The sequence below is a fragment of the Astyanax mexicanus genome, chromosome 25 (assembly GCF_023375975.1).
Source record: "Astyanax mexicanus isolate ESR-SI-001 chromosome 25, AstMex3_surface, whole genome shotgun sequence".
Lineage (NCBI taxonomy): Eukaryota > Metazoa > Chordata > Actinopteri > Characiformes > Acestrorhamphidae > Astyanax > Astyanax mexicanus.
This window is the reverse complement of record NC_064432.1, coordinates 6803505-6829687: the sequence shown is the minus strand read 5'-3', so window position 1 is coordinate 6829687 and position 26183 is coordinate 6803505. Positions and strand designations below refer to the sequence as shown.

Below are 26183 nucleotides of genomic sequence, written 5' to 3'. Positions count from 1 at the left end.
TTGCATGAGCTACATTTATTATTTATTTATTTATTTAAGTGGTAAAATAAGTTAAATTATATGAATTATATAATAATATAAATGTGTAAATCCTATAAATCCACTGTGTGGTTGGTTGTGGGTGAAGCTGCTGATTGTCGTCCTCTTGTGGATGAAAATGAAGAGACACCCAAACTCAGTTCTCGGCAGGACTCGTCTTCTGGGTTTTGGGTTTATTTAAACACCAGAGGGCGCTCCCGAGTGAGACCAAAATGAATGAATTCATATGGAGCAACTAAGCAAATCACAGTTTATACATGTCTGATTATTTTTATACTGAAATTATTACTTATTTCATCAACAACAGCTGAAAAACAATATCACAATATAAAACTATCGTTCCAGAACTAATTATATATTATATATTTAAACTTTTAGACTGTATCTCCAGCATCATCTCACCAATCAGCTCACGATCAGCTCACAGTATCAGTAATGCAGCACCTTTACTGTCTAAAACCAAATTTAGATACATCTAAAAAATGTATTGGAGTAAAAGTATTAAACTCATCCAAAAATATGTGGTAAAGAAAGATACTTCAGTAGATACAGATACAGCATTAAATTACTTAACCAGAGGTATCAAGTACAAATATTTAGTTACCTTGCTTAAGTAGAAATGTTAGTTATTTATTTTTCAGACGAGTTGCTGTTTGGACGGGCTTTTAGACTTTTTGGCCCGTTTTCTTGGCTGCAACTGTACACTCTCACCGCTTTTAGACTTTTTGGCCCGTTTTCTTGGCTTCGACTGTACACTCTCTCCGCTTTTAGACTCTTTGGGCATTTTCTTGGCTGCAACTGTACACTCTCGCCACTGTTAGACTCTTTGGCCTGTTTTCTGGGCTGCAAATCTACACTCTCGCCGCTATTAGACTCTTTGGGGCGTTTTCTTGGCTGCAACTGTACTGCAACTGATTGTTTTAATGTTTTAAGTTATTTCTGAATGTTTTTTTAATATAATATGTAATAAATAAAAGAACGATCTGGATATGTGTGATAATGCTGTTGGATATCCTGATATTGATGTGAAACACAATAAATTAAAATTCTTAAGTTTAAACTACTTAAAGTTGATTAGTTGACTGCTGATTGCCGCCCTGATGTGGGTCATAATAAAGTGAATGGATAAATAATTTCAGTCGTCTCTCCAGCAGTCAGGTTACAGTAGAATTAAAGCTATAGCGCCTTAACTGCCTAAACCCTGATTATTCTGAAAAAAAAAATTTTTTAACTAAATATTTTACTCTGCATAAATATTTAGACAATATTTTTAATTTGAGTTTTTAGCCCTGTAGCTCCATTCACCTCCATTCATTTTGGTCTAACTCGCGGGCTCCCTCTTTACTGATATAACGGGAGAGATGTAAGAAGTGGGAAGTCTCGATATAAACCGGCTCTGTGGTGAAGCTGCTGATTGGCGCCCTCTTGTGGATCAATAATGAAGTTCCCCCATTACTGAAAAATTAGAAATTACATTTAATATCATATTTCAGTTTGTTTCCACATTGTATGTAACTGAAGTTTAAGTTAACATTATGTATATTTAATTTCTGTCCTGCAGTTTTCTTTTGTTATTTTGGTTTTATTATTGTGGGAAGAATGACTGAAAATATTGAAGACTTTTATTTTGAAACTGTGGGGAAAACGGGAGTGAATGAGTCAGGCAGTTCAGCAGGACAGGCGCGAATGCTGGAGGGGACAGAGAGGGAGGATATTCAGGAGAAACACGGCAATATATGCCCCTAGCTAGAGCGGGAACAAGGTATTTTGTTTGTGACCAGTGTTTTTTGTAACGCATATGTGTATTCTCAGTGACATTTGTGAAATTGTAATTTGTTTTTGTTTCTTTCATAGCTCTTACGGTGTGTTTGTGAGACCAAAAAAGTATTAAATCTTCATAAACCATCAGTTGGCTTTACCATTATCTGGCTGGGGGGCTACATTGTATATTTTTCATCTGTTTAATTCAGTAAACAAATAAATAATAATAATAATAATCAATCTTAAATTATTATTTAAGTGTGTATTCTCTCCTCTCTACAGACTCTCTGTTTTTCTGATATACTGGAAGTGGAATATATAAGAAGTGGTCAGTCTACTAACCTCCTATCTCTCCTTTATATCAGTAAATAACTGTATCCGCTAGAGGGAGCCGGTGAGTCAGACCTTAATGAATGGAGGTGAATAGAGCTAAACGACTTAAAACTCCGATTAAATTTATTAACTAATTACATACACGGAACATTTCTTTCATTTTGAAGAGTATAAAGACATTTTTTTTATAAAAAAAGCAAAAAGAAAACACCTCTATAATTATTTTTCTACAGTAATCAGGTTTTAGTCAGTAAAGGTGCTGCATTACTGATACTGTGAGCTGATTGGCTGGTTGGTGAGCTGATGCAGGAGATACAGTCAGAGCTCTGAGTTTAAAAGATTTATTACTGGAGGTTTTTTTAAACTCTTATAGCAGGAGTTCTCAGTAGGACTCGGTCCAGATCCGGAGTTTTATCAGAGAGTCTGTAGAGAGGAGAGACTTCCCACTTTAGAAAATGTTCCGGGTTTATTTAACCACCAGAGGACGCTTTATAAATATTTTATCAATTTCATACTAAAATAATTACTTATTTCATAAACAAAAAGATACAATATCGCATGTTTCAGCGCTGAAATCATTTTTAAAAGCTTTTAAATTTACTGTATCTCCAGCATCAGCTCAACAACCAGACAATCAGCTCACAGTATCAGTAATGCAGCACCTTTACAGCCTAAAACCTGATTACTGTAGAAAAAGTGGAAATATATAGATAGGTTTTTATTGAGTTTTAGTGAGAGAAATTCTTTTATGTTCTAAAATTAAAGGAATATCCTGGATATGTAGTTAGACGCTATTTTTAATTTGTATTTTAGTCATTTAGTTCCATTCACCCCCATTCATTTTGGTCTCTCTCGCGGGCTCCCTCGAGCGGTTACAGTTATGTACTGATATAAAGGAGAGATAAGAGGTTAGTAGACTGATCACTTCTTAATACCTTCAGTATATCAGAAAAAAACAGAGAGTCTGTAAGAAAGGAGAAAATACACACTTTTATAATCTTTTCCGTTTTTTTTTTCGGGACAAAAATTAAATATGATATTTTTCTGAACATTTTAGATAGAATTTCTCTTTGTTCATTGAATTAAACAGATGAGAAAAAGAAACATATCATATTTAAGTTCTCCACATGAAATAAACTGAAATATATTTTCTGCACAATTTCAGTTTAATTTCTTTTTAACAGAGTAAAATATTTCAGCAATTGAGGAAAATAAAATAGCCGAATACAGGGGTGTCTATAAACATTTAGACAGTTTATTGAATAACTCCGGATCTGAACCGAGTCCTGCTGAGAACTCCTGCTATAAGAGTTTAAACAGTCTGAGTTTGGGTGTCTCTTCATTTTCATCCACAAGAGGGCGCCAATCAGCAGCTTCACCCACAACCAACCAGACAGTGGATTTATAAGATTTATCCATTTATATTATTATATAATTCCTATAATTTAACTTCTTTTACCACTTAAATAAAAAAATAAATTCATGTAACGTGTGCAATCTTAATGGTACATTTAAATATATTGTGTTCCAAAAATATAATATTTCATTTTGTTTCCTTTAGAGAATGTATTCCCTGTTTTTACCGACATTTGACCAAATTAGAATTAGAATTTATTTATTGTAATTACAGACAGGACTTTCATAAATGAAGAACAGCAGTAGCACTATCACACAACAATAACAACAACAACAACAACAACAACAACAACAACAATAATAATAATAATAATAATAATAATAATAATAATAAAAAAAATAATAATAATAATAATACAATTATAATAATAATTATAATTATAAAAATAATATGATAATAATTGATTAGCTGAATTTGTTTAACTGATTGTTTTAATGTTTTAGTCATTTCTGAATGTTTTTAATATGATATGTAATAAATAAAAGAACGATCTGAATATGTGTGATAATGCTGTTGGATATCCTGATACTGATGTCAAAACACAATAAATTAAGATTCTAAATTTTAAGCTACTTTTCACCACACTCTACCTCACTCTGCCTCACTTTAGCTTGCTCTACCGCACTGTATGTCACTCTCTCACTCTTCCTCCCTCTATCTCACTCTGCCTCATTTTTTCTCTTTAATAGTTCTTTAAACTCAGAGCTCTGACTGTATCTCCAGCATCAGCTCACCAACCAATCAGCTCACAGTAGCAGTAACAGTAACACATTTACTGTGTAAAATGGACTGTCCTGTTTAAGTAGTTAGTTACTATTTAATTTAAGTTGTTAGTTATTTTGCTCCATTCACCTCCATTCATTTAGATCTCACTCATTCATTTAGATCTCATGTAATCACTCAGTGATTACAATTATTTACTGATATAAAGGGGTTAGTATAGGAGTATAGGACAGGAGGTTAGTAGACTGACCACTTCTTATTACCTCCAGTATATCAGAAAAACAAAATCTTATCCGTCTTATTTTCGAGCCACAACCATGTTTAGATTGAATTTCACTTTGTTTACTAAACAGATGAGAGAAAAAACATCGTATTTAACTTCTCCACAGGAGACAAACTAAAAATATGATATTTTTCTGAACATTTTAAATTACATTTCTCTTTATTTACTACATTTAACACACTAAAATATTTCAGCAATGGGGAACTTAAAGTGGCTGAATACAGGGGTCTCCATGAACAAGTTTAGTGTTTAACTCCGGATCTGGACCGAGTCCTGCTGAGAACTCCTGCTATAAGAGTTTAAACAGTCTGAGTTTGAGTGTCTCTTCATTTTCATCCACAAGAGGGCGCCAATCAGCAGCTTCACCACAGAGCCGGTTTATACCGAGACTTCCCACTTCTCACATCTCCCCCGTTATAATTAGTAAATCACTGTAACCACTAGAGGGAGCCCGCGAGTCAGACCAAAATGAATGGAGATGAATGGACAAAGAATAATAAAATATTTAGTAAAGAAAAAAAAAAAAAATATATATATATATATATATATATATATATATATATATATATATTTTTTTTTTTTCCAGAGTAATCAGGTTTTATTTAATTTAAGTCAATTTATTTTATTTAATTTAAGAAAAAAATGGTTTCATGAATGTTTCAAAAGTACTCCAAAAAGTAATATTATATACTATGATACATTTAATTCATTAATTTAATGTAAACACTAGAGGGAGCCCGCGAATGTGACCAAAATGAATAGAGATGAATGGAGCTAAACGGATAAAAACTCATATTAAAAATAGTAACTAACTACTTATGTAGTATATCCTTGATTTAGAAAGTACAACAACAGTTTTCACTAAAACAAGTTAAGAAAACCTACTTTTTTTATTTAAATTTTTAACAGTAAAGGTGCTGCATTACTGTGAGCTGACTGGTTGTTTGGTGAGCTGATGCTGAACATAAAGTCAGAGCTCTGAGTTTAAAAGCTTTATAATTATGTATTCAATACTAAAATATATTTTATATTATTCTGTGTTCAGGAAACTAGAACATTTTTCAGTATAAAACTTACCTCTCTACAGACTCTCTGATAAAACTCCGGATCTGAACCTAGTCCTACTGAGAACTCCTGCTATAAGAGTTTAAACAGTCTGAGTTTGGGTGTCTCTTCATTATTGATCCACAAGAGGGCGACAATCAGCAGCTTCATCCACAACCAACCAGACAGTGGATTTATGAGATTTATCCATTTATATTATTATATAATTCATAAAAGTTAACTTTACATGTAAATAATAAATACATGTAACGCGTGCAAACGTAATGGTACATTTAAATATATTGTGTTTAGAGTTTCGAATCTGTTAAATTCAGTAAATAATAAGAAATTAAATATAAAATGTTATATTTTATTTTGTTTCCTGCAGAGAATTTATTAGCTGATTTTCACTGAAATTTAACAGCAGTAGCATTATCACACAATAATAATAATAATAATAATAATAATAATAATAATAATAATAATAATAACTGACTGTATCGCTAGCATCAGCCAACCGTTACGTATTATGTTTCGGTGTAAATTTGGACCATTCTTGAAATCCTTTTTTTTTTTTAGTGACTCAGCTGCTGATTGCCTCCCTGATCTGGGTCATAATGAAGTGAATCGATAAATAATTTCAGTCGTCTCTCCAGCAGTCAGGTTACAGTAGAATTAAAGCTATAGCGCCTTAACTGCCTAAACCCTGATTATTCTGAAAAAAAGATTTTTTTAACTAAATATTTTACTCTGCATAAATAGTTAGACAATATTTTTAATTTGAGTTTTTAGCCCTGTAGCTCCAATCACCTCCATTCATTTTGGTCTCACTCGCGGGCTCCCTCTTTACTGATATAACGGGAGAGATGTAAGAAGTGGGAAGTCTCGATATAAACCGGCTCTGTGGTGAAGCTGCTGCACTGCGACGCCCCTCCGCCGCTCTGCCGCTCACTGCCTCCCACCTCCTAACTGATGAGCGGTGATGTTGCGTCGCTTCAGCTCCGCCTCTGGGAGTTTCTCGAGCCAAGGTGGGCTGGTCTGTGAGTTTCTGCCTACGTAGGCAGAAAGATAATTCAAAATTCACCCGTTTTTCTTTGCTTAGCTCCTGCAGACAATGGGGGCTGCAAAACAGTTTAATGTGCAGGTGTACACATTCAACTCGGAGAGACCTACTGTATTCCACAAAAAACAAGAAAAATCGGATTTTCGCGGAAGGTGAGCTTTAAATTATTATTTATGTGTTTTCTCTCCTCTCTACAGACTCTCTGTTTTTCTGATATACTGGATGTGGAATATATAAGAAGTGGTCAGTCTACTAACCTCCTATCTCTCCTTTATATCAGTAAATAACTGTATCCGCTAGAGGGAGCCGGTGAGTCAGACCTTAATGAATGGAGGTGAATAGAGCTAAACGACTGAAAACTCCAATTAAATTTATTAACTAACTACATATACGGGACATTTCTTTCATTTTAAAGAGTAGAAGACGTTTTTTTTATAAAAAAGCAAAGATATAATTGTTTTTCTACAGTAATCAGGTTTTAGTCAGTAAAGGTGCTGCATTACTGATACTGTGAGCTGACTGGCTGGTTGGTGAGCTGATGCTGGAGATAACAGTTAAGTTAGAGCTCTGAGTTTAAAAGATTTCATACTGGAGGTTTTTAAAAGTCTTCAGTACTAAAACATGATGTTGCTCAGAGTTGACAGAAATAAGAAATCAATTCTATATAAAATTTGTATTGATATATTAATTAAAAATGTAATTGTATTATAAATATAGTAACTATATCTTTACGAGTTGAATTTTAAAAAGTGCTGTCAAAGGAAATTCCACTTATAAAGCCAGTGTCTAAAATAACCTGCTAAATGGTTTATTTTATCAAATCACAATAACATACAGATGTAATTTTACACAATGAAGCGTACTGTTATGTGACTGCTTGGTGGATGGAGATAAATGCATATTCATGATATTCATCTCATTACTATTATTATTATAAGTATATGATTTAACTCTCATTACATTTGAACAAATTATAAGTAATATAATTATCATCTCCAATCAGTGTAATAATTGTTTTGGTTGGTTTCACACATTTTTTCAAAGGGCAAAAAAGATGCAGTGTGAAAAAGTTAGGACACCTCATTGTCTTTAATCATATGGATATTTAATCTTCATATAAACAATACATAAATTCTCACCAGGACCCTGCCTTTAAAATGTGATAACATGAACAGCGAGGATCCACTCAGCTTCCTCCAGTTTCAGACAGAGTCTATAACTCACCCAGTCGTGTCCTGAAGTGTGCAGTGTTTATGATGTTTCAGACCGAAATCACATCAGCCTTCAGAAACCTGATCATGTTTAGTAGGAGAGGCTGAGAACCATGTTAGCACATTCAGAAATGAAGATAAATTACAATTAAATCGATATCACATGGATTTTAAGATCTAATAAGAGCTTTTTAATCTCAACAGCTTCACCTACCCTAGAATGAAAAAGAAAAAAATACAGTCTTCTTCATTCATTTTTCAGTTTATTATATTTAGCACTTTCAGAGTTACACCTTTCATACAAGAGAGAGAGAGAGAGAAAGGGAAAGGGAAAGCCAGGCGGGGGAAATGTTTAAATGAGCAAAATCTGTTCAGAATGATGTTGAAGAAGACCTATTATTTGAAAAATTAATTGTATTAACAACAGATTTCCAAAAGATTAAAACACCAACAATGTGAAATATGATCCACAAAAATTGTGTGAATGACCTTCCTATAATCATTTAACATGGTTTAAGAATATAAAATACTTTCTTAACAAACGAACATTTTAATATTTAGCATATAGCCTGTCCAAAGACACAAAAAAAACGGCTATGCCCTGCACACTCATTAAACCAAAATAGGCCAATAAAATTAATTTAAAATATAATTTATAATATAATTTATTATAATTTATGAATAGATAATTAACAACGTTTAAGAGTATAAAATACTTTCTGAACAAACAATTTATTTTATTTTAAGCATATAGCCTAATTTTATAGCCTTTATTTTAAGCGTTTAGCAATTAGACAGAATTAGACAGATACACCTGATGCTTATTCTCACTCATTCTCTCACATCGTGAAAGTGCAGTTTTTGAAATAAAAAATGAAAAGAAAAAAGCTCTTTGACTGAGGATAAATCTATTTTATTTCACTTTGCTATTATTTAACTGGAATTTGCTTTTATATTTGAAACAATCGGCTGCTCGTTTGGGCAGTTAATCAGACATCCTTCCCCTCTCACACTGCACGACAAACGACGCCCAATGAAGCTAAAATTCAGCCGATTATGAAATTCAGCAAAGCAATCGCAAGGAGCATCACACGCGGTGACATTGACATTGCGTGCTGATTCGTTTCATTTTTTCTAAACAACTATCAGTTAACATTTGGGACATTATTCATATAACTTGTGTGCTTGCTGACATATGTTTAGATACTAATAAACAATATTTAATAACTTATTACCAGAGGTGGAAAGTAACGAATTACATTTACTCATGTTACTGTAAGTGAGTAGATTTTATGAGTAATTTGTCATTTTTAAAGTAGTTTTTCAAATAGGTAATTTTACTTTTACTCAAGTACATTTTGACACAAGTAATTGTAAAAAGTACTCCCCATTACTGAGTAAAAAATAAAATGCTGGGGAAAAAAAACAATTGTCTGAATAAAAAAAAAATTAATTGCTGCAGATGCGCTGGTGCACGAATGCTCGCGCATGGAATAACAAGACACGGCCCGTGTTCTTTTCTACAAAGAACGGATTTTCTGCAATTTGATCCATAAGATTAATAATCTGTTCATAGCTTTAGAAAATAAAATTTTTATAGAACTATGCTAACGATGACGTAAAAAGACAGCGACCCAAAATACCGTGCTGTAATGTTTGGAGAAGTTGCTCCTCTTCATTTAAAAGTACAGAGCTGATTGAATTAGAGCAGGGTCAAAGTAACCTCTTATTATGCAAATATAATACTACTACTAACAGTTATAATACATTGTTGATAGTAAGATAGTAGTAAATAGAAGTAAGATAGACTATGAGAATTATAATGTATAGATATAACTTTAATTTATATTACACATTTATTATTCTTATTACTGAGTTTCTAAATGCTTGTTATATAGACAAACTATGAATATTCTTCAGTAAATCCGTGGACTAATATTGGATATCAGTAATTCTAGTTTTTATCTGCTGTTTATTCAATAAAAGCCCCATTATGGGACGGAATGGAGCTTTTCTCACTGTGGAGTGAATAGTTCTGTGCAGCTCCTATAAACAGTACGGTTGTTTGCACGGCACGCTGAAGATTCGCGTCATGCTGGCGCCTGCGCAATCTCTCACTTTCCCAGTTAACGCCCCACGAGAAGCCGATCAGGAAGTGACACGATTGGCCTCAATTGGCTCCGTTGAAATTAGTGGGATGGCTTGGTCCAGTTAATATATACTGTATATACTGTACTATAAGAGGTTACTTTGACCCTGCTCTAATTCAGTCAGCTCTGTACTTTTAAATTAAGAGGAGCAACTTCTCCAAACATTACAGCACGGTATTTTGGGTCGCTGTCTTTTTACGTCATCGTTAGCATAGTTGTATAAAAATTGTATTTTCTAAAGCCATGAACAGATTATTATCTTATGGATCAAATCGCAGAAAATCCGTTCTTTGTAGAAAAGAACACGGGCCGTGTCATAATCGAAAACGGCTTGGAAATACATTTATTATTGGTTCAAAGACACCCCGAAATGAATGGAAGTGAATGGACAGCTTTGCTCTAATGGTCCTCTCATCCCTCAGCAGCACCATTGTACCTTATTGGCCAAGACAAACAAGACCCGCCCCCGTCCTATTTCTGATTGGATGGAAGGCTTGCCTTGAGCTTTAAATGGTCTGCACACGTCAAATGTAGGGGGGAAAAAGACTTTTCGTAGGGGGTGGGGAAAGCTTTTTTTTTTTTTTTACAAAGCCACGCTACGCCGGATTTCCAGCGCAGCGCCGGAATGCTATCACCCCTGCACAGTACTGAGATCTTGAAAAGAAAATGTATGAAGTCACAGTGTAATAAAAAAAACTAATATTGCAGTATATATATAGGTATAGCTGTGATATTTCCACTGCATCATGTGATTGTATATACAGTAATGTCAACAGACTATTTAGGCACATAATTTAAAAGCCTGGGTGATTAATGGGATTTTACATTACAACAGAGGCAAATAAACCAAAATACAGTTAAAATAATCTGAAAAGATCAGAAAAAATATATTTTGTGAGCATTACATATTTTATATCATAATATATTTAACATAATATATTTTATAACATAACATAATATACAGTCGATACACAGAGTTTTTGTGTGATGTGTGATGATAATATTTTAGCATCACCAGATCTCAAAGTGCTGGTCTGAGAGGAAGAGCTGTCTGTCTGTGATTCTGTTGTTGAAGAGTCTGTAGGGAGAGAGAGAGACATACAGTTGTGGTCAAAAGTTTACATACACTTGTAAAAAAACATAATGTTATGGCTGTCTTGAGTTTTCAATAAGTTCTACAACTCTTATTTTTCTGTGATAGAGTGATCGGAACACATACATGTTTGTCACAAAAAACAGTCATAAAATTTGGTTCTTTCATAAATTTATTATGGGTCTGCTGAAAATGTCACCAAATCTGCTGGGTCAAAAATATACATACAGCAACAAAATTTGTCAATTTTGGTGATGTAGCGAGTTGTGTCAATCAAATTAGCTTCATGTCATGGCCTCTTCACTTCTTGTAAGTGATTCTGATTGACTACAGCTGTTGATTTCTCATGAGCCCATTTAAATAGGGCTCATTTGACCCAGTGATTAGACTCAGCTACAAAAGCTACAATGGGAAAGTCAAAGGAACTCAGTGTGGATGTGAAAAAGCGAATTATTGACTTGAACAAGTCAGGGAAGTCACTTGGAGCCATTTCAAAGCAGCTACAGGTCCCAAGAGCAACTGTGCAGACAATTATACGCAAGTATAAAGTGCATGGAACAGTTGTGTCACTGCCACGATCAGGAAGAAAACGCAAGCTATCACATGCTGCCGAGAGGAGATTGGTCAGGATGGTCAAGAGTCAACCAAGAATCACCAAGAAGCAGGTCTGCAAGGATTTGGAAGCTGATGGAACACAGGTGTCAGTCTCCACAGTCAAGCGTGTTTTACATCGCCATGGACTGAGAGGCTGCCGTGCAAGAAAGAAGCCCTTGCTCCAGAAAAGGCACCTTAAGACTCGGCTGAAGTTTGCTGCTGATCACATGGACAAAGATAAAACCTTCTGGAGGAAAGTTCTCTGGTCAGACGAAACAAAAATTGAGCTGTTTGGCCACAACACCCAGCAATATGTTTGGAGGAGAAAAGGTGAGGCCTTTAATCCCAGGAACACCATGCCTACTGTCAAGCATGGTGGTGGTAGTATTATGCTCTGGGGATGTTTTGCTGCCAGTGGAACTGGTTTTTTGCAGAAAGTAAATGGGATAATGAAGAAGGAGGATTACCTCCAAATTCTGCAGGAAAACTTAAAACCATCAGCCCGAAGGTTGGGTCTTGGGCGCAGTTGGGTGTTCCAACAAGACAATGACCCAAAACACACATCAAAAGTGGTAAAGGAATGGCTAAACCAGGCTAGAATTAAGGTTTTAGAATGGCCTTCCCAAAGTCCTGACTTAAACCCCATTGAGAACATGTGGACAGTGCTAAAGAAACGGGTTCATGCAAGAAAACCATCACATTTAGCTGAACTGCACCAATTCTGTCAAGAAGAGTGGTCAAACATTCGACCTGAAGCTTGCCAGGAGCTTGTGGATGGCTACCAAAAGCGCCTAGTTGCCGTGAAAATGGCCAAGGGACATGTAACCAAATACTAATGTTGCTGTATGTATATTTTTGACCCAGCAGATTTGGTGACATTTTCAGCAGACCCATAATAAATTTATGAAAGAACCAAATTTTATGACTGTTTTTTGTGACAAACATGTATGTGTTCCGATCACTCTATCACAGAAAAATAAGAGTTGTAGAACTTATTGAAAACTCAAGACAGCCATAACATTATGTTTTTTTACAAGTGTATGTAAACTTTTGACCACAACTGTACCACACACACACACACACACACACATTACTATTTTACTAATAAAGCAGCACTGTAAGGATCTTTCAACTGAAAGGAAAGCAGCAAAATCATATACATATATTTAGAGAAATCATTAGGTCTTATTTTCAGCTTCTCTAGGTACTGAGGGTTCATCACTGACTATAATATAGAAGACTTTACTCACCAGACAGTCTGAATGCTGATGTTACCAGAGAAAATATCGTAGATTCTCTTTGCTGAGACATCAGTGATGTCATTGTGGCTGAGGCTGAAATAAATAAAATAGACTGTAATTATTATACAAAAGCATCTTAAACATTTCATCAGACTTTTATACAAATTTAAGAAACATAAATTTATCAGTGTCTATTTTACAAATTAGCCCCTCCCTCTTTGCCCCATCTTACTCCAGTATGCAGGTTTTGTGCAGGTGTGGAAGCAGCAGCTCCAGGCAGTGGTCAGTGATCTGACAGTGGCTGAGGTCCAGTTCTGACAGTCCTTCTGAATGTTCCAGAAACAGCGCCAGCGTCCTACACGCCTGCAGGTCCAGCTGGGTCTGACTGAGGTCCAGTTTTTTACTCAGAGCTTGAGAGAGGGATGCAGCACGCATCACACACTCCAGCTCACTCTCCACACGGACAAGAGTGAGGAACTGAAGCAGCAGAGCTTTACTGCAGCTGAAAGAGAGATGATATTCACAGATATATACAGTTAAGAAAATCATACAAACACCACAAACTGGTTCATTATCATCTTTTCATGTTATAAATTCTACAAAAGATGTTCTAGACTGTATCTGAAGTGTGTGTGGATCTCTGAGGGTGTATCTTACTGCAGTCTGACTGTGTGTAAAACGCTGAAGAGCTGCTCCACTCCAGCCTCCTCTATTTCACAGTCCTGCAGGATGAGCTGAGTGTGTGTGGAAGCTCTCTGGATGACAGTGGAGATGACTCTGCAGTCCTCAGAGCTCAGAGTGTGTGTCTGTGTGTGTTCTGTAAGGTCCAGAGTGGAGCTGCAGGAGAAGTCCAGTCTGTGCTGAAGAGCTGAGATTAGAGCTGCTGCTGCTCCCTGCTGGAGCTCAGACACACTGCAGCAGTGAAGCAGCCTCAGCAACAACAGCCTGTCCACACTGATAACACACACAATAAGTGATAAAATTATTAACATTAATTTTAAATCTCATTACAGAACACAATAATTCACTTTAAACAGCAGTTCCATCTGCTGGATTATTATCAGTCTGTTACACAGAGATAAACTACAAACCTGAGGTTTGAGACGTGGATTAGTAGGGGCACAATGTTCTCTAGCTCCCCCTCTGGTATGGAGGTCCACAGCAGGCTGAGGGAGACTGCAGTGCTGCTGTGCTGGAGGATGAAGCACAGGGCAGCACAGTGGACAGAGTCCAGCTCTCTGCTGTTCAGATTAATGCAGTTCTGTGTTATTTTCAACAGGCTGGACACACAGTGAAAAGAGCCAGTCTCATAGATCTCTCTGATGATGGACAGCAGAACACTGGGGCTCAACCTGTGGAGAAAATATACACACATACATACATTTTATCTCACGGTCAAGCTTACATTTATACTCATATTGTACTGTGTAAAAAAATGGCATTTGGACTTGTTTTGATGAATGCCTGGAGACTACATCTGAGGTAACAGAATATTACATTTTGATTAATGTTTTAATTTATGCTATATGCACTAGAAAGAGTGTGAGTTGTGCCTAATTGTCAACTGTACTTTTCACCTCTTCAACTTCAACACTTCTTTTTAATAGTAGAAACAGTGAATTCTTTTAGGACATCCTAAGTAGACATCTTTGCTATTATTTATTTATTTTCTTAATGCTGTGCCCTCTCTTACCTTCTGAGCTGAACTTTGTCCAGCACAGTTACAAGTTCTCTGATGTTCTGCTGCTTAATGCTGCTCCTCCTAAAGTCCACAGTGAGACTGTGATACTGCAGGAAATACTGAACCATTTCCCAGTTCAGAGAGCAGGACTCCAGATCTCCACCCACTTTCTGCAGGAAACTGTGAGTAAACTCCTCCTCCTCAGTATTATACACCATGACCACCAGCTGCTGGAGTGTCTCTTTGGACAATCTATCCCCACAAACACAAACAAATGAAAGACATAAATATGATATATAATAAATGTTATATGTTTTATAGGTGCAATGTAAAAAACATGGAGACCTGATGGTGAGAGGGTCCTGGTGACACAGCAGGACAGTGAGGGACTGAGGCTCCATCCTGTGCTCAGTCAGGTTCAGACACTGGACATCACAAAGTCTCAGGAGAGAAGCTAAGCCGCTCAGAATCTTGGACAGTTTCTCTTCTGTCCACTTTGTTTTGCTGTGAATGAGTGAAAGCTCCTTAATTATCACTGGAGCAGAAAATCTTACTGCTCTCAGAGCTCTCTCCACTTTCAGCACCATACCAGCACTCAGCCTGAAACATCACAGAGAGAAGAGGAAAAGAGAAGCACTGTTAGATAACAGGCCATAATAAAAGAGAATGGATGAAGAGAAAAATATTTAAAATCTACCATCAGATTTCAATGTTTCAGTGTAGATGCCAAGATATTTTAAGGAATACAGATAAACAGTGTTTACTTTTATAATTAGTTAAAACACATTCTGCTGCTGAAGAGTTAAATAAATATATTTAACACATCATTTGTAAATACCTGAGAGTACGCAGGTGTGTGACGTGTCTGAAGAGAAGTCTGGTTCCTCTGAGAGAGATGGATTGTGGGTTCAGAGTGAGGTTAAGTTTGGAGTCTGAGAGACGGAGCACTCTCCCCACAGCTCTGCAGCTGGAAGTGGGGAACATTCCTTCCAGAGTGAGAGAAAAGTCCAGAGCCTGAAGCAGGAGAGTCGCCTGCTTTGCTTCCTCTACTGACTGAACATGTTTACACAGTACGGGGACAAACTTCTCAGCTCCTCTAAAACAGAAGGAATATGTGTACAGGTCGTAAGCATTAAGTGGACATAACATTTACACACAAACACAGAAAAATACACACAGGGAGCATCAAAAGTACAGAACCACCCATTTAAAGTGAAATCCAGTTTTTGTGGCTAAAATGTAAAACAGCAGCAGGGCCATGTAACAAACACGGCAGTCATCAAAAAAGCTGCTATAATTGATGTAACTATTCATAACCTGAAATGTTTACATTACTGTTGTAAATTGCATTCAGAATAGTAAATATTAGCATGTTTAGTCTCAGACTGCAATAGTCCACTACCAGTTACATTAGTGTGCTGTGTGTTCAGAAACCTCACTTATTTTCTTAAGATAGATAGATAGATAGATAGATAGATAGATAGATAGATAGATAGATAGATAGATAGATAGATAGATAGATAGATAGATAGATAGATAGATAGATTAAGGGCACAATTAATCATTAAAGTATAACACAAAGTCATTTCAACTTCATTTGAAACTGTTCCCTCATATCCAATCTACAGTGCTTTGTGTCCCAAAACACACTATAATATTCATGACCACTGCAAGCTGGATCTAAAACATGTTCAGACTGAAACTCTACTAGAAAATAAGTTAGTAAATCTGGAACTGTGTGAGATTTACAGTACAATGTAGCAACAACTACAGTGAGGAGGCTAAACATGGAAGAGCAATATATCAGTCTAATTAAAAAAACAGAATCAAACCTCAGCTGGGAGATGAAGGGCAGACACTGAAGGAAACTCCTCACTTCACTCTCTTCATCTGAGCAGCCTCTCAGTTCTACTGGTTTCTTCACTGTTTGGAGTTTCAGCACTTCTAGTAAGAGGGAGCTCTTTCTCTCTGAGAGGTATATTCTCCAGACTGCAGGAGCTGACTGGTAAACTGGTTGTAATGCTGGAAGAACACTCCTGCCTGTTTCAGTCTCATACTTCTTCACATGAGAGAACAGATCCAGCAGGAAATCACTCTGATCAGAATAAAAATCCTCATTCTCTTCATGGATTTCTCTGTAAGGGAAGGTTGTGTAGCTGCACACAGATGTCAGCAGTTTAGTGAAGTTCTCTCCTGCTGCTGCAGAAATCAGCTTTGACAGAAACTGAAGATATGCTCCTCTGCACCAATTAAAACTGTTAAAATAAAGAAAACAGTAATAACATCAAATATTGTAATACTAATTACTCTATTTAACATTTAACTCTATAAAAAAATTTAGTGCAGAATTTCCATAAGTGCCCTTCTCATCTATGAGGAAGCGTGAAAGTTGGCACGTGTTCAAAAAAGTTTCTTCTCGTTCTCTAACGCTACCAGCAATAACAATAAACACTCAGCTGTGTACAGAGTTTAGAAATATAATATAATACGGATCACAATTACCTGATATAAAAACTACCTTTACCGTAATTTGAAGCAGGGGATCATATCTTATTTGTAAAGGGGCAGCGCAGCTGCAAGCAGAAGCCTGTCATTAGTTGTTTAAAGACTGAGCAGTTTATTAATAAAAGCTGTTGTTTAGAATAAACCCCTAAACCCCATCTAAAGGACTGCTAGTTAAAACATCTTCTCCCTTCATGAAACCAAAACCCATGTACTACATTAAAATATTAGAGATTAACTGAAATGAAACTCTCTGTCTGAAAGCTGTTCTGTGTCCGATTTCATCTACTAGCTTCATCTCTCTCTTTCACACACATACTTCTACCCAGCTGTACAACTGAACACAGTGGAAGAATAACAGTAACTGTTTACTGGGTTATATCAGCTAACAGACTCACTGAATAGTGACTGGAGAAGGGTTATCTTACACACCCGGCCAGCTCTGCCTTCATATACTCCTGAACTAAGACAGCAGTGGCACATAAACACATACATACATACATATACATATACATACACACACACATACTGTGGCGTGAAGCGGCGGGGGAGCCGTGGGTCAGCCCCACGACGGGACGCACAGCCCTACCTTTCCCAGCTGGTCGGCATCTGGACAGATTAAACAGCCAGCTAAGGCAAAACAGACCTGTGAGGAGACTAAAAAAGTAAAGACTCTCGACTAGAGCATCATTGGGCTTCGTTATGTCTATTTACGTTTGTTTGGGTGTGGTGGAGGACATTTTTACCAAATAAAGGTAACTTTATGTGTTGAGCCACAGTGGTGGAGGAGGAGGAGTCCAGTGACTTGGTTGGAAGGAGGCCGCGAAGTGGAGCTCAACACGGGGTTGTATTGGGCTCAATTCGTGCCTTTGTTTTGTCCCTGATGCCACACCTCAGTTTTTTTTTTGCTTTTTTTCTACACACGCTAACCGCTGCAGCAACGGCTCGCGAAAAAAAAGTCAGCCCTCGGCTACTGACTGCAACTCTCCGGCTGGGCGGGTATGGATTATCCCTTGAACTGCTTACTTCTTACTCCTGAACCCAAGCAGAGCGGGACAGCGCCGGAGACCCAGGAGTGACTCCGCCAGTTTTGGGAAGACGCCAGTGAGAAGTATGGAGTGAATTTTGTGCCAAAAGTTTTACGTAAAAAAATAAAATCTGCAGTCAAAATGTTAAGAATCAAAAGCACATATTGTATGTTACAAATTCAAACCCCTTGAATCTCCATTGGTCAGCTGGAGATTGACTACGCCCACCCCGCCAGCTTCAAGCATTGTTTCAATGTTCCAATGTTTAATGTTATATTTATTCTCTAAGTACCTGTTTTATTCCATTAAAAATCTCACACTAGCGAGATGTCCTAAATATTAATGCGCAAAGTATGATAGTTACCTAGTCAGTGAGCTAGTGAGTCACCTGGTCAGTGAGCTAGTGAGTTAGCTAGTTACCTAGTCAGTGAGCTAGTGAGTTACCTAGTCAGTGAGCTAGTGAGTTAGCTAGTTACCTAGTTAGTGAGCTAGTGAGTTACCTGGTCAGTGAGCTAGTGAGTTACCTCATCAGTGAGCTAGTGAGTTAGCTAGTTACCTAGTCAGTGAGCTATTGAGTTAGCTAGTTACCTAGTCAGTGAGCTAGTCAGTTAGCTAGTTACCTAGTCAGTGAGCTACTGAGTTAGCTAGTTAAGTGGTCAGTGAGCTAATAAGTTACCTAGTCAGTGAGCTAGTGAGTTAAATAGTCAGTGAGCTAGTAAGTTACCTAGTCAGTGAGCTAGTGAGTTAGCTAGTTAAGTGGTCAGTGAGCTAGTAAGTTACCTAGTCGGTAAGCTAATGAGTTAGTTAAGTGGTTAGTGAGCTAGTGAATAGTCAGTGAGCTAGTGAGTTAGCTAGTTAGCTAGTTACCTGGTCAGTGAACTAGTGAGTTACCTAGTCAGTGAGCTAATGAGTTACCTAGACAGTGAGCTAATGAGTTACCTAGACAGTGAGCTAATGAGTTAGCTAGTTAAGTGGTCAGTGAGCTAGTGAGTAGTCAGTGAGCTAGTAAATAAGCTAGTTACCTGATCAGCGAGCTAGTAAGTAAGCTAGTTACCTGGTCAATAAGCTATTGAGTAAGCTAGTTAGATGGTCAGTGAGCTAGTAAGTTAGCTAGTTATCTGGCCAGTGAGCTAGTGGGTTACCTAGTTAGTGAATTACTGAGTTAGCTAGTTACCTGGTCAGTGAGCTAGTTAGTTAGCTAGTTAAGTGGTCAGTGAGCTAGTTAAGTGGTCAGTGAGCTAGTGTGTAGTCAGTGAGCTAGTAAGTAAGCTAGTTACCTGGTCAGTGAGCTAGTGGGTTACCTAGTCAGTGAGCTACTGAGTTAGCTAGTTACCTGGTCAGTGAGCTAGTGAGTAAGCTAGTTAAGTGGTCAGTGAGCTAGTAAGTAAGCTAGTTAAGTGGTCAGTGAGCTAGTGAGTAGTCAGTGAGCTAGTAAGTTAGCTTGTTACCTGGTCAGTGAGCTAGTGGGTTACCTAGTCAGTGAGCTACTGAGTTAGCTAGTTACCTGGTCAGTGAGCTAATGGGTTACCTAGTCAGTGAGCTACTGAGTTAGCTAGTTACCTGGTCAGTGAGCTAGTGCATAAGCTAGTTAAGTGGTCAGTGAGCTAGTGAGTAGTCAGTGAGCTAGTAAGTTAGCTAGTTACCTAGTCAGTGAGCTACTGAGTTAGCTAGTAACCTGGTCAGTGAGCTAGTGCGTAAGCTAGTTAAGTGGTCAGTGAGCTAGTGAGTAGTCAGTGAGCTAGTAAGTTAGCTAGTTACCTAGTCAGTGAGCTACTGAGTTAGCTAGTAACCTGGTCAGTGAGCTAATGAGTTAGCTAGTTACCTGATCAGTGAGCTAGTGAGTTACCTGGTCAGTGAGCTACTGAGTTAGCTAGTTACCTGCTCAGTGAGCTAGTGAGTTAGCTAGTTACCTGGTCAGTGAACTAGTGAGTTACCCAGTCAGTGAACTAGTGAGTTACTTTGCACATTAATATTTAGAACATCTCTCTAACGTGAGCTTTTTAATGGAGTAAAACAGGTACTTAGAGAATAAATCTAACATTAAACATAACTTTTGAATAAAATTTAACTGGAAAAAGTATCTGCTGCTGCTGTGCGCTGAAACCTGTTCCCTCCTCGTGTTTGGAAGAACGCTTGAAGCTGGCGGGGTGTGTGTAGTCAGTCTCCAGCTGACCAATGGAGATTCAAGGGGAACACCTTCTTCCAAGCCCCGCCCACCCGTAAAAAGTGTGCCAAAACTCAGAAGCAAAAAACTGAGGCAGAAGCACGAGAGATTCCAGAAGTAAAAGTATTTAACAGAAAAATCCACAGAAAAGAAAAGACTAGCAAAATCCAAACTGACTTATTTGAATTTGTAACATACAACATTTTGACTGCAGATTTAATTTTTTTACGTAAAACTTCTGGCACAAAATTCACTCCACAGAGAAGCGCCTGCAGCAGCAGTGGACTCCCCGCCACGAACTCAGCTGGTATGAGTGGTGCCCTCAACCGAGACACCAGGAGGAAGACTGGGCCCACACCGGCCTGGACTTCTGCTGCTGCTGCGTCTTCCCCGAGGAAGAGGACGAGCTCTCGGCGTAAGAGCTGGTGGGGTTCCTACCATTCCCCCTGATTTCTACATGCCACAGGCAACGCCTGGGGACAAACACACGCCTTGGGATTCTTCGCCAGACCAGGGGTCCGACTCTGATCCGGTGTTCTGTCAAGTTGTCCTACCCAGTGAGTGTAGTGTGCTGTGTTTCACCGAGACCTGGCTCACCCCCGACACGCCGGATGCTAACGTGGAGCTACCCGGCTTCTCTACAGTGAGAGCGGACAGGGACCCGGCGCTATGTGGCAAGCGGAAAGGTGGGGGGATCGCGCTTTTCATTAACAACAGATGGTGCAACTCTGGACATGTGTACGTGAAGGAGGTGATCTGCTGTCGGGATATTGAACTGTTAGCGGTGAGTCTCCGACCTTATTACATGCCGTGGGAGCTCTCACGCAATCCTCGTCTGTGTTTACATTCAGCCGAGAGGGGACGTGCAGGCGGCGTGTGACGTCATCCACTCCACCGTCGCAGCGCTGCAGACACAGCACCCTGACGCCTTCTACGTGATTACTGGTGATTTTAATCACGTTTCACTGGACTCTACCCTGCCTGCCTTTTTCCAGTTTGTGGACTGTCCCACCAGGAAGAACAGAACCATAGACTTGCTGTATGCTAATGTGAGGGATGCATACAGGGCTATTCCACTACCACCGCTGGGGAGATCAGATCACAACCTGGTCTTCCTACAGCCTCAGTACAAACCACTGGTACTGAGGCAGCCCACTACCACACGCTCATTCAGAGTCTGGTCTCCTGAAGCAGAGGAAGCCCTCAGGGACTGCTATGACACCACTGACTGGAGCGTGCTGCTGCACCCACATGGCGAGGACATTGAGGGGGTGACTCACTGTGTTACAGACTACTTGAATTTCTGTATGGATGTTGCTGTTCCCACAAAGACTGTACGCTGCTTTCCAAACAACAAACCCTGGATTACCAGCACCGTCAAGGACCAAAAGACCAAAAGAAGAGGGCGTTCAAAGATGGAAACTTGGTAGAGCTGAAGCGCGTACAGGGGGAACTCAAGGTACATCTTAAAGAGGCCAAGGAGTCTTACAGGAAAAAGGTGGAAAGAAAGCTGCAAGATAACAACACAAAGGAAGTCTGGGGTGCGATGAAAACTTCAACTCCACCATCATCATCTCCATCTCCACCATCTTCATCATCACCACCATTACCCTCACCTCCATCTTCACCACCACCACCCTCTCCTCCATCATCATCTTCATCACCCTCACCTCCACCACCTTCATCTTCTTCATCACCACAATCACCCTCACCTCCACCATCTTCTTCATCATCATCATCATCATCACCACCATCACCCTCACCCCACCATCATCTCCATCATCTTCATCATCTTCTTCATCATCATCACCACCATCATCACTATCAGCTAGCAGACAAATCAGCTCCTCCAGTCCACCAACCTTTACTGCAGACCAAGTCAGGAGACAGCTGAGGAGACTTCACCCCAGGAAAGCAGCTGGCCCGGACAGAGTGTGCCCCAGAATGCTCAAGGCATGTGCTGTCCAACTGGGCTGCTCCACAGACAGACTCCGAAAGTCTTTTGTCCCTCAGGCCATAAGACTGTTCAACTCCTCTCAGCACAGCAAACTGAAGACTCTGTGACACTTTTTCTTTCCAGCAATTTTTCGGCCACACCATGGACACAACCCCATCTATAGTCACACTATCAGTCTTGCTGATGCCCATAACACTATTTTTATAGTTCTACCCTATTTTGCACTAGTAGTTCTTTCACTAGTTCATTCATCTACTGTTTACGTATCATTTGCACTGCTAAATTTAAATTATTACATAACTGTATTTGCACTTTCTGTATGGCTGACATCAGTTATCCTCACTATGCACATCAACTGGTGTTCACTGTCTATTGTTCCTCCATTCTACGTTCACTGTCTATTGTGTTCAACTGCACTACCTCCATTTTACATCACACACACACACTAAAGACTGTACTTTTATACTTTCATTTTATTTTTTATTTTGTTGTATTTATATGTATCATTATATTTTATATTTCTGTAACTTTGTGTACTCCACACACCTGCTGCTGGATGTCAAGAATTTCCCCTCGGGGATCAATAAAGTATCTGTCTGTCTGTCTGTCTATCTATCTATCTATCTATCTATCTATCTATCTATCTATCTATCTATCTATCTATCTATCTATCTATCTATCTATCTATCTATCTATCCTGTCGAACAGTGCTACCCTAATGTGTATATAAGTGTAAAAATACAAAAGAAGCACTATTTTAGGGCATGCATCCAGTGAAATTCCAGAAGATGTATGTTATTAGATTTGGATTGCATAAATCATTGCATCACGGCAAAGTTATGGCAAATATAGGTCATTACAAACTGCTTTTGCATTTATTTCTAATAATAATAATTGTAATTATTAGTTTCCATTTACACTTTTGTGCAATGACAGTGCGTCCAAGTTGTTTAATGCACATAAACCCCCCTAAAACAGATTAATTATAAATAAAAAACACGAGTATGCGCAGTACCTTTGGAAAGCATGTATAGATGGGTAGGAAAATTCAACAGAACACTGGCCCCACTGAGGGGCTCTTTTACAGCCAGCTTGGAATGGAGGAGGTAGGAGTCCGACGACGACGCGAGCAAGGTTGGCCCTGGGACCACTCTCCTCAACCCATCTCTATTCGTTCGCCCCAGTCACCAGGTCACACCTCACATTCGACCCTGGTGGCAGGAAGCTTAGGGGGAGGGACTGTGGCGTGAGGAGGCGGGGGAGCCATTGGTCAGCCCCACGCCGGGACACACAGCCCTACCTACCTGACTTAAAAACTCAGCAAATCAGACCTGTGAGGAGACTAAAAAAGTAAAGACTCTCGACAAGAGCCCCATTGGGCTTCGTTATGTTCATTTAAGTTTGTTTGGGTGTGGTGGAGGGCATTTTTACCAAACAAAGGTAACTTTACGTGTTGAGTTCACTCAATCCCTGTGTCTGTGTTTCTCTCTGAGCTTCCTGACTGCCGGGTCACAGTGGCTACGCCCCAACCCCAGGGGCCAGCCACAATACACACTCTTTCAATGGTAAGGATGATGTTTAAATCAATAATTACTCAAACAAGTTTAACTATATTTGTATTAATATAATCATCAGATATTTATCTGGTGCTGTTGATTTAGGCATTTAATTTATCCTCTCCATCTTCAGGTGAACGCTGCGCATTTTATTTTAGCATTTCTGCCTGTTTTGCTGTATGGTGTTGGTTTTAGCTAGCCGGCTGGACTGTGGTTAGGTTAGCGTAGCTTGCTTTAGCTCAGCATTAGCTTAGTTTAGCCTAGACTGGCTGGTTAGCGTTCTGGCTGCCAGACGGCATTAGCCAAACGATTTTCCTTCCCTTTTTTTTCCACAAAAGATGAGTCAGCGCAGAGGGAGAGCGCATACCTGTCAAGTCTCCCGTTTTGGCCAGGAAACTACCGTATTTTACTCCTCTTTCCCGCCGTCCTCCCGTATTAGTATTTTCCCGTAAATTTCCCGTATTATATTAAAATAAAACTATATATATTATTTAGGAGTCAGGGCACTGACCGCTCTGTGTCTCTTAACCAATCGTGGAGCCGGTTCAAGGAGAAAGTCCCGCCTTTCAGGAGAAACAGCCAATCAGCTTGAAAGGAGAGTCAGTGTGGGGAAGCCCCCCGCCCCCCGCTGTGAGTTCAGGCAGCTAGTTGGAGCTGCTGATGTTAAAACAGATCTAGATATACAGCGATTTTTCTAAAAGAAAGGTAACGGTAGGCTAATCATGGAAACTGTGATGAGATTTTTCTGATAAAATTTCTTAAAAATACTCGTCTCCGAAATAAAACACATATTAAACCTTAAAAAAAAAAACAGCTTGTGACTAGAATTAACAAAGTTTAATTAGAAATGTGGAGAGGACCGAAATGGACTGAACTGATCAGGGGTGGAGTGATCAAAAGGAAGAAGTATTAATTAAAAATTATTGTGTAGGCCCCTTAGGACAAATTTTTACTGATGGAATATATCTGGTCCATGTCCTTTTAGTAAAAGCTCATGATACTATTTTTAGGTCACCAACAGTCATTTTGCAGAATGTGTGACCCTTTGTTCAATTTTAATCCATTAAATAAATAAAAAATATATCATATAAAAGAGTGCATTTATTACAAAAAAGACATAATATATAGAAAAGGGTTTTTAATTTGGCTGTATTAAAAGAATGACATATGTAGGAATGTCTAATTGTAGTGTGTAAGTGTTTCACATGTGGTTATTTTAGATTTTTTGTAAACCTGTCTTAAATGTAAGGGATACTGAACCTTCGTTGGGCTGGTGGGACGGCTTTAAGCGTACATAGGAAAATATCCCTTATTTTTAAATCTAAAACTTGACAGGTATGGGCGAGCGTGCCGCAGCTGAGCGCTAGCCTGTGCTAAGCTAACGCTGCTACTGGTGGAGGCGATGATTCAAAACAGTTTTTTGTATATAAATACGCCGTTACTCGGCACCTCGTCGGCGGAGTTATACAAGTTTAGTGTGAGAAGGCCGTGATGTTATCACGAATATCATTACGAGTAGAACACTTCTCAACCAACCAGATTGTGAGGTCAGAACTAACTGTTGTATAAACTGTATAACACATTAGAAAGAAATCTTCATGCTTCATTCTTTTTACTCAAGTATCTTCGGCACTCTCCTCAACAAACATTACATGACACACAGACAACTGCAGTAAGATCTTCACACTCACCTCAGCTGGGAGATGAAGGGCAGACACTGAAGGAAACTCCTCACTTCACTCTCTTCATCTGAGCAGCCCCACAGCTCCACTGGTTTCTTTACTGTTTGGAGTTTCAGCACTTCTAGGAAGATGGAGCTCTTTCTCTCTGAGAGGTATATACTCCAGATTTCAGGAGCTGACTGGTAAACTGGTTGTAATGCTGGAAGAAAACTCCTGCCTGTTTCAGTCTCATACTCCTTCACATGTGAGAACAAATCCAGCAGGTATTCACTCTGATTAAAATAAAAGTACTCGTCCTCTTCATGAATCTCTCTGTAAGGGAAGGTTGTGTAGCTGCACACAGATGTCAGCAGTTTAGTGAAGTTCTCTCCTGTAGTTGAATCACACTCTGCTGCTGCAGTAATCAGCTTCACCAGATACTGGAGATCTGTTTCTCCCCTCCTCTTAAAACTGTTAGAATAAAGAGACACAACACAAACAGAAAAAACATGAAATAAATAAAATATTCTAATATTGATTTCTCTTTTAACAAATACAATTGTTTTTTAGTTCAGAATTTCCTCAAGTGCACCCCCCATAAAGGAGGAAGAAAGTTAAAACATGTTCAAAAGAAAGCTTCTTCCTTCTACCATCAACTACACAGCAGTATGACAGAAAGTTG

General features: G+C 38.6%; 1 protein-coding gene across 1 annotated transcript in view; it reads right to left on the bottom strand.

Annotated features, from left to right (window-relative positions):
• Positions 1-10838: 10838 nt before the first annotated feature.
• LOC103027362 (uncharacterized) overlaps positions 10839-26183 on the bottom strand; it is a 31018-nt gene continuing 15673 nt past the window's right edge. The window contains exons 8-15 of the mRNA XM_049472674.1: positions 15472-15729; positions 14979-15233; positions 14646-14885; positions 14044-14304; positions 13610-13906; positions 13185-13454; positions 12962-13045; positions 10839-11102 (exon numbers count right to left, since the gene is read on the bottom strand). Coding sequence (XP_049328631.1) covers position 11102; positions 12962-13045; positions 13185-13454; positions 13610-13906; positions 14044-14304; positions 14646-14885; positions 14979-15233; positions 15472-15729 — 1666 coding nt within the window. The 3' untranslated portion in view covers positions 10839-11101. The remainder of the gene's footprint in view (positions 11103-12961; positions 13046-13184; positions 13455-13609; positions 13907-14043; positions 14305-14645; positions 14886-14978; positions 15234-15471; positions 15730-26183) is intronic.